This window comes from Leishmania martiniquensis, chromosome 4 (assembly GCF_017916325.1).
Source record: "Leishmania martiniquensis isolate LSCM1 chromosome 4, whole genome shotgun sequence".
Lineage (NCBI taxonomy): Eukaryota > Euglenozoa > Kinetoplastea > Trypanosomatida > Trypanosomatidae > Leishmania > Leishmania martiniquensis.
This window is the reverse complement of record NC_090139.1, coordinates 14,161-27,906: the sequence shown is the minus strand read 5'-3', so window position 1 is coordinate 27,906 and position 13,746 is coordinate 14,161. Positions and strand designations below refer to the sequence as shown.

Genomic DNA, 13,746 nt, shown 5'->3' with positions numbered 1-13,746 from the left:
AGATGAACGTGACCACAAGAAACCGCCAACATCGGGTGATGGTGGTGGTGGCGGCGAGCGCTTTCGTTTGTTGCCCTCTACACTGCACACCTTTGTGCAGTCAAACGCATCCAACCGAGAAAGCGACGAAGCAACAGAGAAGTGAGTGAGGGAGCCAGTACGTAGGCCTTTCTTTACTGCGCAATGATACACGTGACGCAAGTGTGGCCTTCGCACAGCGAAGCGCGTTAAGGGCTGGAGAGGGTGCTGCTCACACGCCGGAACAGAAACTCATTTAGTGCGCGAACCACGGGGCAGAGGTAGAAGCACCAGGGCCGTATGAAGAGTCTTCTCCATCGTCGTCACCTTATAGGGTCCTTCCTACGGTTGTCTTCTCTCATCCTTTTTCCGCTGTTGCCGTCGCTCATGCTAGTGGCTTTAGACGTGTGCCAGGTCTTACAAGGCAGTTCACCAAAAGCATAGCAAAGCAGCCCAATATATCCCTGTTTTTTTTCGCTATGCCTCTTGCTCAGCAGTTACGCTATGCTCAGCGACATTATGCAGTGGTCGGGTTACGGTGCACTGCACGAGTCTCTGAGGCGTCTGCTTCCCATCCTCCAGTAGATTAGTGGAAGCCATGCAAACAAGGGCTGGAATTTGAGAGAAGGATAATATAAATACGCGCGCGTGTGTGTGTGTGGGGGGGGGGATGGAGGGAGAGTGAAAAGTAAAGCGAGAGATAGAAATGACGAGGAGCAAGACGCATCCCCTGACAGGGGGAGGAGTTAAGCGCTCAAGTGCAGCTTGCGGTAGGGAGTCAGAGAAAGCCTGTGAGGGAGGAGGGGGTGGCAACCCCTTCAAAAGAGCTGGCGAAAGAGAGGGGAGCGCAACACACGACAAACGGACGCAGGGTGCGAGGTAAACAGAACAGAAAGCACCAAATCCCAGGTAGGCGCCCTACTAGAAAATGATGAAGCTCTATCTGGCAGGGGGCAGAGAAGGCTTCCCTTTTACTGATTTGATGTCAGGGGCTTCGCAGCACGCATAGCTTCATCGCAAAAGAGGGACCTCTTCTGGTGTCCTCTTCCATCTATGCTTTCTCTCAGACCGAAGTTCGAAGGGCTTACGTATTCCCCCTTTTCACGGCTACTCCTACACATTTACGCTCGATGCCCTCTCTCCGACCTGCGCCATCACGGAACGAGACGAATTAAGTCACAGTGTAGACTAAAAAAAAACTAACAAAGAAGAAGAATGTTCCTCCTTATTTGTGAGCTTCTCTCTTACGCTACTGCTTGAATATCAACGGCTCCAGTACTTCTCTGACACTACTTCGTGCCGGCACGGATCTTTGGTAACAGTAGCGAGCAAGGAAAAAAGAAAAACAAGGGAAAAGACTAAGGAGGACAAGTTCGTGGGACTGACATATGGTAGGGGTGAGGTACGACGTTGAGCTTGTCTCATCTCAGACCTTTCCCGTCGCCCGGTGCCTTGGTCATCGCATTCATCTCTGAGGAAAGGGAAAGCAACGCGCTACTTGTATGAGAGGAAAACAAAGAAGCAAAACGAACAAGGGGCAAGTGCGGGCGCCAAACGCATGACGCTGAGAAAAAAAGAGCGTAACAAATTGTGTGTGGGCGAGTGGAAGGAAAAAGAGTGTGTGTGTGTGTGGGGGGTGCGAAAGAGGGGGGAGGTGGAGAGCTAAGAGAGAAATAAAAAGAGAAGCAAAACAACAAAACATTCTTTTCGGTTTGTCTTATTTGGTGATTTGCCAGCAAAAGAGAAACGCTCACTCTTTTCGTCGTGCTGCTCATTTCTGCCTTCCCTCGTTTACCATGCGCGGAAGGAAGTGCGAGGGGAGAAGGGAAAGGGAGGTACAGCTGCTGCAAACACAACGGTAAATGCGCCGTTCGCTCATCACAATTGACTTCTGCCAACCACCATTTCCCTTGTGAGCTAGAGAAGTCGGAGAGGGCAGTGAACGCCTTTTCTTGGGCAACATGATCACCTCTCTCTTGGCGTGCGGCGCCTCAGGGCGGCATCGTGGCCTAACACCCGAGTCTGTGCAGAAGTCAAGCGGCCCCCCCCCATACCAAGCTGCTTCTGACGGCGGCAGGCCCGAGTACCATACGGCGTGGGGGGGAGGAGGGGGTGGGGGCACAGCAATGTATCGCTACGGGTGTCGACGGCCGGGCCCTGGATGGCGTTGCGTCAGTGCAACCGGCGAGGCGGTTGGCGGGTAGCGTTCGAGGCAGGGACTGTGCGCAGGTGACTGGGTCAGCGCATTGCTCTACTGCGCGTCTCTGCCGCTGCTTGGCATCACTCTGTGGGCCCTATGGCACGCCGGGCAGAGCGCCGTCGAACGCACATTGTATAACAGAATGAGAACGCTGAAGAAAAATAATGACAGCAGCAGAGCGCAAGGGGCAATAGAAGCAGAGGAGAGCGAAGGAAAACAAAATCGTGGTAAAGGCACACAAAGAAACATAGAAAAAGCCGCAGAGAGAGAGGGAGGAGAGAGAGCCTCTGAAGAAAGGGGGCTGTATGAAGAGCACAATGGCGCAGCGAGCGGAGAAAAGGAAAACTGCAAAAAAAATGAACGAGACACTCGTCGGCGAGTTGGTAAACGGAAGATGCACGAAAGGGGAAGCAACGGTACCAAAGGGAGATGGGAAGGCGGAGAAGGGGCTTGGCACATGCGCACAAAACTTCTATTGCGCTTTGATTTTCTAACTTGAATAGAGGTCTTAGCTAGCCCGCATTCCTGAGTGAGAAAGATGGCAGCACTGCCGTGGAGATGTGCGAATAAACAAGAGAGAAAAGGCGGGAAGAAGAGGTAGGGGGAGGGAAGAAAGCGCCACCTTGCTGCATGAGGAACAAAAAAGAAATAGATATATAAAAGGGAGGATACAGTAAAGAAACGCGTGGGATGAGGGCTTTCCTTTCCACCGAGGCCCGAACCAAGATGAACCCGGGGCGGCGAGTCGTGCGAAAAAGAAAACACGTGCTTTTGTTTCCCTTTCTTTCTCTATGCCCTAAAAGGCTGTGAAGAGAGGGGAAGACGAGGAGTTCAACGTGGATCCCATTGCCATTTCTGGCTTGCCAGCAAGTTTCCCCGGAACGACTTGCTAGTCGTGAGTGAAGAAGCGAAGAAAAACGTAAGCGTTATTCTCGATTTCATCTCTTTCTCAAAATCAATAGCCGGACGCCTCCTTTGCTTATGAAACAGCCGACCCTCACATGCGCGCGCGCGTAGGTGCACACAGGCACACACGAACACGCACACGCGACCCACACCCACCGGTAGGCTGAGAAAGAGAGAAGCCCAGAGCAGGAAGTCAAGCCAAAGGATAGTTTTTTTTCTGCCATGCGGCAGAGGCAAAACGTATCATGCAGCGAATCTCTCACACGCCCATGGACGTGCACTGGCTGGGCAGAGAACTTCGATAGCAGGCGGACTTCGCGCGTGAAGGGGAGGTATGCAACCATAGAGTTGGGGGATCAAGAAGGGTAGAGAGAACATCGCGCTAAGAAGAGAAAGCAACAACGAAAAAAGCACACATACACACACGCACCACATCACGCATGGATGTTGAGGGAGAATCACCGAGAAAAGTGCTGAAAAATATAAGAGGCCGTTGTCTTTAATTGGTGGGAAACAAAGGGGAGTGGGGAAAGATGATGAGGTGGCTCAGGTGCAGCACACTCTTCCTCTTTCTCGCTCATCTCGAGTGACGAGCGCGGTATCCTTCTTGACTGCGAGGGGTCCCCTAAACGAAAAAAAAAGATGAACAGAGGTTTCCCTTTTCTGTTGCTGTTGGGGATGGTGTGAACCGTGTAGTATGTATTCTTCTACTTCTTGATCGCAGGGCTGAGCAGAGCGCGAATCTTCGGACTCACGGTGACGCTGCAGGCCAAGTCACTGCAGCTTAGCGCAATTCCGAGTTTCTGTAGTGCCTCGATCTGGCACGATAGCAAAGCGCACTTGGCCCTCGCGAGTGCCTTCAGCGCCACCACATCTCGCGACTCCAGCAGGGCGGCAACCAAGGAAAGAGCAGCCGCAGAACGCACGTAGCGCAGCGTGTTCTCGCTTAAGATGATGTCGCGGTAGAGCTCTGCAGAGCTCTTCGACGTAGTCTTCTCCTGCAGTGCTTTGACGATGGAGAGCGTTTCCGCGTCCTGCAGAAACTTTGCAAGCTGGCGGCACACGTGAATGTGGCCGCAGTCCTTGGTCCACTTGCAACGCCCGTCCATGTTGAGGTGGCACACATGCTTCTTCCACGAGACGACATACAGGCCATTCACGCAAGGCAGCGTCTCTAGCCCCACGGTGAGACTGAGGTTGAGCAGGGAGAGGTCGATGAGGTAAGGTTTGTCCCCGTTCTGCTGGAACTTCGAGGCATCGTCGAGGCTTAGTGCGTAGCAACGACCCGATACATGAGGAGCGCAGTTGGCACTCAGCATCTCCTGTGAATAGTAGCAGTTATGCAGTGCACAGCACAACGATTCTGACGTTGCGCGACACTGCATCAGGTACGGGTGAGAGACATGAAAGCAGCGACACCGAGCACCCTCTTCGCACCCAAGGCCTTGAGCATGGAGGATGCATACGGAGCTTTTGCACGGGCGAGTGCTGCTGGATGTGACGTCGTTATCGTACAGACTGATGCCCAACGTCACCTCTTGCACACATGATGGCGGGACTGGAATCCGCTGCAATAAGGGGTGAAGATGATCGACAAGAGCGAAACCCCAGACGTTGACGTCGTGCTGCGGGCGCTGCTTGAAGGTACTAGAGGCAGCGCTGTGGCTCAGAAGAGACGCTGTTTCGCCCCCGGAGCAGTATGACTGCGTTGAGAGCGAGTTCCCACTACCAGAGTGCGCAAGCTTCGCTGTGGGAGTGGCACAAGCAGAGGTTGCATCGGCCGCGACCGCTATGGGTGCCGCGCTGTTGGCCGCATCCATAACAAAGCACACTGGTGTGGCTGAGTGACCCAAGTACGCGCTCACTGGGTACGGTGCGCTTCCAGCGCTCATCATTAGCGGCGCAACGCTGTAGCCACTGAGCATACTCCTGTATCCTAGTGCGGGGTACGAAACCGCGCCGTGCGGCGAGTATGACTGCGAGTAGATCACAGCCATTGGCACGGCGCCCATCGGCTGCAGCACAGGGTACGACGCGAACATTTGTGAAAGTAATACTGGTGATAATACTGCCAGTCGACTTTTTCGTCTTCCGCAAGCGGCAGTTATGAGATACTTAATGAGCAGTGCCGACAAACAGCTGCATGCTGGAAAAAGGGGGTACATAGACTCGCCGTCGCATAGCGGCAGGTAATCAGACAAGAGGAGAGTCGCGTGGACGAAAGAGAGAGAACGTTTCGCCTGTTGGAAGAGTGATGGCACGACACATGCATAAACGCATTGGGACGCATCTCGAATGCGCCTTCACGGGGCTCTCAGAAGCGCACCAGGGGATGCTCATAGAGGCAACTTCGCTGCTAGTGCCAGAGGGCAATCAAGTGGTGGATGGGAAAGAAAACAAAAGGCGCAAAGCAGTGAAGACATCAGATTGGCCCTTTCCTGCCATATTTACTGGCGCTCACTAACGCGTGTTGTTTGCTTCGCGTTAGAAGAAAGTGGGCACACAGCACGTGCTGATAGCAGAGCCTTGCTTGCTTCACGGCTCATCTGGTATATATTTTTGGGTCTCAACACGCTTCGGTAGGGCACGCCACCCGGCTTCTACTACGCGAAACCGATGCTCGATCATGTCTGCTTGGACGGCCATCTCCTCGATCTTCTTGTTGGTCAACTCCTGCTTCCGGAGAACATCGTATTGGAGTAGGATAGCAGATGTCGTCGCTGTTACAAAGCCGCCAATGAGGAATCCTGCAGCTCGGGGGCCCATGACAGCGAATACTTTTCTTCTGCTGTGCACAACGCACGCCTTCTGATACAGAGAGTCGTGCAGCTTCGTGAATGCTATGTGATTTAGCCGACTTGGAATAGCAGCGGAGTGTGGTGCAAGCGCGCCTGCACTGAGGATGCTCATGTAAGCAAAATAGATGATACGGCGTCGCAGTGGGCCAGACAGTGATGGCGGCATCATTCACAGGAAAACAAAAATGAAGTTGAAACGGTGAAGGGCCGCTAAGCAACATGAGGGCAGCAAGGCTCTTGCAGAGGAGGTCACCCACCGAGTTGATAGGAGTCCGCCATGAGAGGCCTCGCAAAAAATGAGTCCACCGCTGGTGAGAGCAATACGTGCCAGGTACCTCCCTCTTTGATGCGTTACTTCTGCCGCTTCACAATACCTGCACTATCGCAAGACGGCGGGTGCCCTTGCGACGGTGCAGGTGCTTTGAGCACTCCTTGCCGATGTCTGGTGCCGAGTGCTTAGGCCAATAGAAAAGAAAACGTGAAGAAAGCAACGCGCAGCTTGGTGTCCTTGCTAATGGTGATAAGCTTACCATGAAGCAACACGGGAGCAAAATGCAACGCTAGAGAGCTGACAGACCCGGTGTATATCCGGAAGGCCTAAGAACTAAACACGACACCATATCGGCAGAGAGAAACAACAGAAAGGAAGAGTGCGCGAAAGGCGTATGGAAATGAAAAAAAAGGAGAGAGTGAAAGGGAAGTTGCGCGCGTCACCTCACGTTTGCTGCTTAGCTGGCGTTTCCGCTTCCTCAGAGTGGCAGAGGCACTTTTCCCATCAAAAAAGCTCTCACACACGCAGTTGCCACACATTGTAACCGACAAGGCCTTGCTGCAACAATTAGCACGCGCTTGTGGGCGAAAGCAGTGCATCTCGACCGAAGAAGAAGGGGCAGAAAGAAATCAGTTCGAAAAAAAAACAAGTAGGATACATCAAGCAAGGGAGCGGAGGGAAGCAGCAAGACGTTGTGCGAAGTGGCTATGGCACAAGACTCGGCCGAAGGCCCGTGCTTTTGCTCTCGGTGTTCACCGGCATCCTAATTGGAGAGTTCTGCTGATACTGTGGCGCGGTCTCCAGTGCTGTGGCTTCGCTCGGCGGTGGCGTTATCGCCTTCTCGCCTATCCAATCCGCCGGCTCCATCTCCGCCAGCGCCGCCTCACGGGAGCAGTACATTTCCATCAAGAACAAAATAAAACTGTCCGTATGATCGATCTCGCCCGCAACACGGTTCGAGTGAGACCCGCCAGGAGGGCGGCTTGCGATCGCCTCGGCGGTAGAGGGCGCTTCCTCTGTTTCACTGATCAAGAGCCCCATTTCAGCGCATTCAGCACCACAACAATCATCCCCGTACGCTTTCCGCGCATACGCAGCAATGTAGCTTGGATCGAGCTGTAAGGCTAGGAAGATAAGCTGCCCCAGAAATTCCTTTGCCGATTCCCCCGCGCGCTCGCACTTGTCGTAGAGGCGCAAAAAGGAAAAGTAGTGCTCTGACCTACTAGGGCGCACCGCCGCGATCCCAGCCGCGACATGCAGCTGCCTTGCACCCGACGACAGCGGACAGTGACTCGCAGCGTCTTCTCGTTTTGTGGCGTTCACAGAGCCCAATGTGGAGCTGCTGCTGCTAAGCGAGTCCGCCCACACGATGCTTGGAGCCGCTCCTTGGGAGCGTGATGGAGAGGCGTTAAGAATCGCACACTTAGAGGCTTTCCGGTCCACGCTGTTAGCGTGCGTGGCTACTTTCTTGAGTATCTCCATCACAGACAGTGAACTCGCCGTCCATGGCGAGAGGGAGGTCTCCACGACAACTGTGCAAGCAGGACCCTCAGCGTCAGCTGCTGCTTTGACAAGGTCTGCGTTGCTCTCCAAACGGTCCTGCAGATCGGTGGGAACGAGGGCGCGGGTAGCCACCGTTATCGGCTTCACGACGACTCGTATGTAGTCTGACAACACTGCGGCGCAGTCGGCCCCCGCAACGTGCGGCACAGTGAGAGGAATGCCATGCCGCTCCATCTCGCACTCTTCCCGGTAGAGCTCCGAGAGAAACCAAGCACCTATTCGGCAACATTGCACCTGCGAACGAAATGCAAAGCTGTTGCACGCCATCACCAATAAAGCCGCCATCAATTTAGGGGCATCTTCATCGGTTATGCGGCCGCTCGCCTCGATTTCGCGCAAAGCAGACATCAGTGAGGGCCGGCTACGCGACGCTGCATTCAACACGACATCGTACAGTGCCTCCTTTACGAGATGAGCACTGTCCACCGAGACGGCCTCGTCAGGCGCTGAGAAAAAAAAATTGTCCTCTCGTAGAAGCGCACTTGTAAAGACCAAGAGAGATGCGTGTTCGGCGATCGCGACGTCGCCAAACACGGACGCTAAGGGGTGGTCCAAGGCGACTAGAAGTGCATCGGACGCGCCAGGATGCGCGACATCGATGGTCAGCACAGCTAGGAAACAAATTGCGATTTCTTCGTCAGAGAAGAGGAAATTTACGGTGGGCTCTCGGAAAAAGAGCGACATCATCTGCAGTGCATCCGCCGCGTGCGTGGCATTGTGGTAGCTATTGTCGAGCGGGTAACAAGTGAAGATTTTGCCGAGAAAGCGCAAAAACTTTCCAGCGTCGATGCGCAGCGACGTGAAGAAGGAAAAGTTAGAAAACACACTGCAACAGACGGAGAGAAACAGGCGCTCCTTGTCCTCCATAATGCTACCGTCGTGCTCACGGACGTTTGTGACGTCGAATTCCATCTGCTCCACCTCCTCAACATAACGAAGTGTCTGGAGGGCGATGGCGTTGAGTTCCTCGAACGCCTCCTTTGGAGACTGGAGAGCAGGTGTGGTGCGCTGTATGAGGGTGCCGCAAGTAGACATCATAGTGGGCCCTGGAAGTCGCGAGGAGGCGATGTCGAAGTGCTTGGCACGCGTACGCGCCGACTCACTGCTGCGGCAAGAGAACCGAAGCGGTGCATGCCCGCTGATTATCTCCTCAAAATAGTTGTGCGCGCAGCTTCTCGGCGGCGTCTGCTTCACGCTCGACAAGTTCGCCATCCCACTAGTTTCACGTAACCGCATGAGCGCACCACCAATCCTCTCCCGCAGCCCCGACGACAGTGACGGGTCATCCTTCACCGACGCCAGAACATCGAGAGCATGCATCTTCGTATCAGGGCTACAGGACGCAGGATACTGCGGCGATTTTGAGTGCGCAGAAGGTAGCGGCAACATGGAAGCTAGTTTGGTAGCAGGTATAGGGGCCAAAAAAAGTTAGAAAGGGTCCGTAAAAACAGGAGCCGAGAGAGAGGGAGGAAGCCCTTGCAGCTTGACCCAGCACGATGAGAATGTACACCACTGAAAAGGCACGGTGTTAAGGATGATGATGCTGCAGTAGAGCACATAGGGGTGGGGAAGGACGGAGACATAAAACATCGCCGTAGTACACCTACACCACTCCGAGGCCAAAATGTGGGCCTGGGTTAGTGGGGGCGCGCTTCAAGGTATTGACAGGACGGGACGCATAACACCGCAAAGACCTGTGTCGATGTGCGCTGCCACTTCCCTCTCACAAGAAAGTATTCAAGGCAGCTGCGACATTACGCACATCAACACATAGCTGTGTGTGGCGGTGAACATTTGAGGCCTTTATTTGCGGCAGAATAACCACGAATACGATGCAAAACATTCTTGACGACTAAAGGCATGCCTGTGCCATCCGAGAAAACAGAAGACAATAGGAATCCCCCGAAGGATGGGCTGCAGAAGAAGCTAAAAAACTCGAGAGAGCACGTCAAAGGCTTCCAAATAGAACAGGAATTTCCCGATTCCCCGCCCAAGACTCATTTTCACAGAGATCTCCACACCGACACCGCTCATCTCGCTTATGTTTCTTTTCGCTCCAGTCCTTGCACAGGCCTCCATTCCTTGAAAAGGCGTCAGCCTCAACAACCTGCCGAATGCTATGCATGGTTGCCCTGCTGCGTTGCCATGGCGGCTTCACGATAGACGAGAGCATTTGAGTGTCGATGTAGAGAAATGTGCGGAAGGGTCTTCGGTGCAGCGTTTCTGCACGCCTTAGCTTTGCGGAGTAGAAAGGCAGAGCTGATCTTCGATCGATCGATTCGATCGCGAGGCGACACTGTGAAGCAGAACAGGGACAAAAAATTCTCATGGAGCCGAAAACACACACTTGACTATGCAAACCTTGTTTATTTTTCAAAGAATAAAGCCGCAAAAAGGAACGGCCACCTCTCAACCACTGGAACACCTTCATTCTCAGATTGGACTAAGGTGCAGTAAGTCCTTTCACAATGTGATTCTGCAGCTTGTAGGCAAGACTCTGTTCAGAAGGGTGAGATAGCAGTTGCCCAAACCGACAAGCAGCAAGAAAGAGGATCAACAAAGCCCTTTGCAACAAGAACAGAAGTGAAAAGCAGTGGACAGATACTTTAGAAGAGGAGACACGCAGACGATGATAGGCATACATGGAGAAAAAAACCTTGTGTCACCAGTTACCACTCGCCGGTAATCTGGACAACCATCGAGAACCTGCGTTCCGACCCGCTTCTCTACTTTTCAGCCATGCGCCTTCGCCTCGTATGAAAGGACTCGCCATGCAGGCATCGAACACCATCACAGCACTCACGAAAAGAATACAGTCAGTCTTTCGATCAGGCGCCTCTGTCTTTGCATTTTTCTTTGGCAGAAAGATGCGCCTGCAAGAGGGAAAAATACGATACACCGTGAGGCACCGAAAATCCGAATGATGGGCGCTTACTACTTAATACGGGCTAAAGGATTGCTCCAGTTGCATCACCTCTCTCTTGGCGTGCGGCGCCTCAGGGCGGCATCGTGGCCTAACACCCGAGTCTGTGCAGAAGTCAAGCGGCCCCCCCCCATACCAAGCTGCTTCTGACGGCGGCAGGCCCGAGTACCATACGGCGTGGGGGGGAGGAGGGGGTGGGGGCACAGCAATGTATCGCTACGGGTGTCGACGGCCGGGCCCTGGATGGCGTTGCGTCAGTGCAACCGGCGAGGCGGTTGGCGGGTAGCGTTCGAGGCAGGGACTGTGCGCAGGTGACTGGGTCAGCGCATTGCTCTACTGCGCGTCTCTGCCGCTGCTTGGCATCACTCTGTGGGCCCTATGGCACGCCGGGCAGAGCGCCGTCGAACGCACATTGTATAACAGAATGAGAACGCTGAAGAAAGTGAGTACATTGTCACTGTGCTAAGGTCATTGACGGGCAGGGTTTACCCACCTACTTAATAGCGCTAGCCATGCTGTCTGACCGAGTCTGGGCCCCTTAGAAAGGATGGCAGAGGTTTCTCGCGCTGTTTTCATTGCTGTATGCTCGTACTACTCATCGACCCGTTCCTTCTTTCCACTTAAAAGTGTATGGCCCAGTATAGCGACAGAATACTCACCCTTTGGAGGTGTTACCTTTTCTTTCGTCAGACGTAGCCATCTGTGAAAAGCGGGCAGCGCCTCGGCATCCTGTGGGCCAATCGTATCGAAGATGCGGGTTCCGTCGATGAACAGAAACACAAGCGGTATGGAGATGAGCGGCGTGATGAGGTGGCCGACGATGAACAGCCAGCGCAGGCTGCTGAAGTCGCACGGAGGGCTGGAGGAGATAGGCTACACCGTCTCCATCAGAATCGCGCCGATTGTCGAGGAGGTCGACGCACCCATGTTACTGAAGCTTGCCAAGAGGGCGAACAGCGTGCTCTCGCACCCCTTGGGGCAAAGGCGTGAGATGAGCATGTTCAGGGGCATGTAGTTGAGCATGTAGCATACCTCGTACACGATAGCATCGCCCATGATGTACATGGCGTGATCAGGGATGCCAATGTACAAGTTCCAGCGCTCGACGATGATGATGTCGAAGACGCTTGCGAGAACTTGGACAAGGATGGTGCAGATGAGCGTGACGCGGTAGCTCTGCTTCGAGAAGACGCGCGCAAACATGTACACGCCAAAGAGGCCAGCGACGTTGCCGATGACGGCGCCCACGGTATTGTAGAAGGTTTGCGTGAAGTGTGGCCCGTTCGGTAGGCACTCAGCATCCGACATGTAGAAGTTGTCCGTCCCGCCGGAGATGAGGCTGTAGGAGACCAGCTGGCACCATCCGAAGAAGTTGGCCTTCATGATTGTCATGGGGATGTAGAAGAAGCCGAACAGCAGCTGCAAGGTGCTACGATTGATGGGTACCACGAGCTTGATCACAACAAAGGCCAGGGCGACGCCGTAGACGATGGATTTGTGAAGCATTGCCTCCTTTTGCACTTCAGAGGATTCCCAGAGGCACGCTTGCGTCGGCAAGTGTGCGAAGGCAGGCTGTGCTAGCCCGCTCCCTCCAGGATGGGAAGCTCCTTCATTCCGTTGTGTTCCCGCACATTTTCATGCTCACCTTTGCTCTCTTTGGTGGTCACCCCTGATGGCACCCTTCGCCACCGCAACTCGCTTCGGCAGGAACAGGCAGCTTCACATAGCGCTTGACTACCTACCTCTCGGCACCCCAGTTGTACATTTGCAGGATAATCACAACTGCCTGCAGGCCTACAGGGATGCCAATCACATCGCCGGCCAGCCTGCTTCCGAAAGCAGCTTTTAGATTGCGGGTGTGGCCACCTGGCTAGCCAGCATCGACGCCCAAATCAGCGCAATGAAACATATGCCACTCAGAGAGTGGCGCTCAGTGAACCCACTGTGGTACACCTTCAGCAAAGTGTTCAGGTTCGCACTTTCGAAAGGGGAGCTGAGGATCCTGCCTGCGGCGATGAAATCGACATTTCGAATGCGAAGACACAGTAGATGTTAACGCTGACCGCATCAACGAGCCAGAGAAAAGCCATATCTCAGCCCCTCGTGCAGCCAAGAAAGAGGAAATCATTGATGCCCGCCAGCGGCTTCGAGAAGCCTATCGAGTTGATCCCTCTCGCGCGCTAGTATGCCGCTGTACGCCGTACTCTTTTGTGAGCATCACCTACTGTGGCGCTGTAAGGGACTGCTTTGGCGAGACTCTTCGTGAGAACGTTTTTTCCGCGGAGAGAGAACAGATCTACCCAACCAGCTGCACCGCTGAGCCAAGAGTGGAAAAGAAGCGACGAAAAAGGGTAGCTTAGAAAGGCATGGTAGCGTCGAATCGGACGTGTCTGGCCACACGCCCTTGCGAACGAGCCTGGGCGAAAAGCGCGCCGTAGTTGCCGTTGGCAGTATTTTCAGTGCATGATCCCATTCAATTGCGCAAGTAGCGTCAGTCGGCCATGTGGTGCGCAGACTGTAAACAGAACGGTGAAAATACAGTTTAGTCAAACAATGCACACGATAGTAGAGGGTGAGTAAAGAGAGCGAGCATGACGAGTAAGTAGTGTGTTACACTCCGCCCTTAATCCAACATTTCAGAAGAACCGATCCAGACATCCCCAGTGCCGCCCATTGCAATGACGCGTGAGGCAACAACAGATGATGATTGAAGAACAGCGGAGAAGCTTCCTCTCCGTTGCGTTTTTTTCAACTCACGAGTTTCCTCTCTTTACCAAGTTTACTCTTATACAGTGTGCGTTCGACGGCGCTCTGCCCGGCGTGCCATAGGGCCCACAGAGTGATGCCAAGCAGCGGCAGAGACGCGCAGTAGAGCAATGCGCTGACCCAGTCACCTGCGCACAGTCCCTGCCTCGAACGCTACCCGCCAACCGCCTCGCCGGTTGCACTGACGCAACGCCATCCAGGGCCCGGCCGTCGACACCCGTAGCGATACATTGCTGTGCCCCCACCCCCTCCTCCCCCCCACGCCGTATGGTACTCGGGCCTGCCGCCGTCAGAAGCAGCT

General features: G+C 54.1%; 4 protein-coding genes across 4 annotated transcripts; all 4 read right to left on the bottom strand.

Annotated features, from left to right (window-relative positions):
* Window positions 1–3,831: 3,831 nt before the first annotated feature.
* On the bottom strand, window positions 3,832–5,289 carry LSCM1_07394 (uncharacterized protein; the record flags this gene model as incomplete). The annotated part of the gene is made up of 1 exon (XM_067324766.1): window positions 3,832–5,289. One exon carries the CDS (start codon window positions 5,287–5,289, stop codon window positions 3,832–3,834), a length of 1,458 nt encoding a protein of 485 aa, XP_067181373.1.
* Window positions 5,290–5,659: 370 nt separating this feature from the next.
* Window positions 5,660–5,890, bottom strand: LSCM1_07393 (uncharacterized protein; the record flags this gene model as incomplete). Its single annotated transcript, XM_067324765.1, has 1 exon — window positions 5,660–5,890. One exon carries the CDS (start codon window positions 5,888–5,890, stop codon window positions 5,660–5,662), a length of 231 nt encoding a protein of 76 aa, XP_067181372.1.
* A 1,008-nt stretch (window positions 5,891–6,898) lies between these two features.
* Window positions 6,899–9,145, bottom strand: LSCM1_07392 (uncharacterized protein; the record flags this gene model as incomplete). The annotated part of the gene is made up of 1 exon (XM_067324764.1): window positions 6,899–9,145. One exon carries the CDS (start codon window positions 9,143–9,145, stop codon window positions 6,899–6,901), a length of 2,247 nt encoding a protein of 748 aa, XP_067181371.1.
* A 2,407-nt stretch (window positions 9,146–11,552) lies between these two features.
* Window positions 11,553–12,071, bottom strand: LSCM1_07391 (uncharacterized protein; the record flags this gene model as incomplete). Its single annotated transcript, XM_067324763.1, has 1 exon — window positions 11,553–12,071. One exon carries the CDS (start codon window positions 12,069–12,071, stop codon window positions 11,553–11,555), a length of 519 nt encoding a protein of 172 aa, XP_067181370.1.
* Between the last annotated feature and the right edge of the window lie 1,675 nt (window positions 12,072–13,746).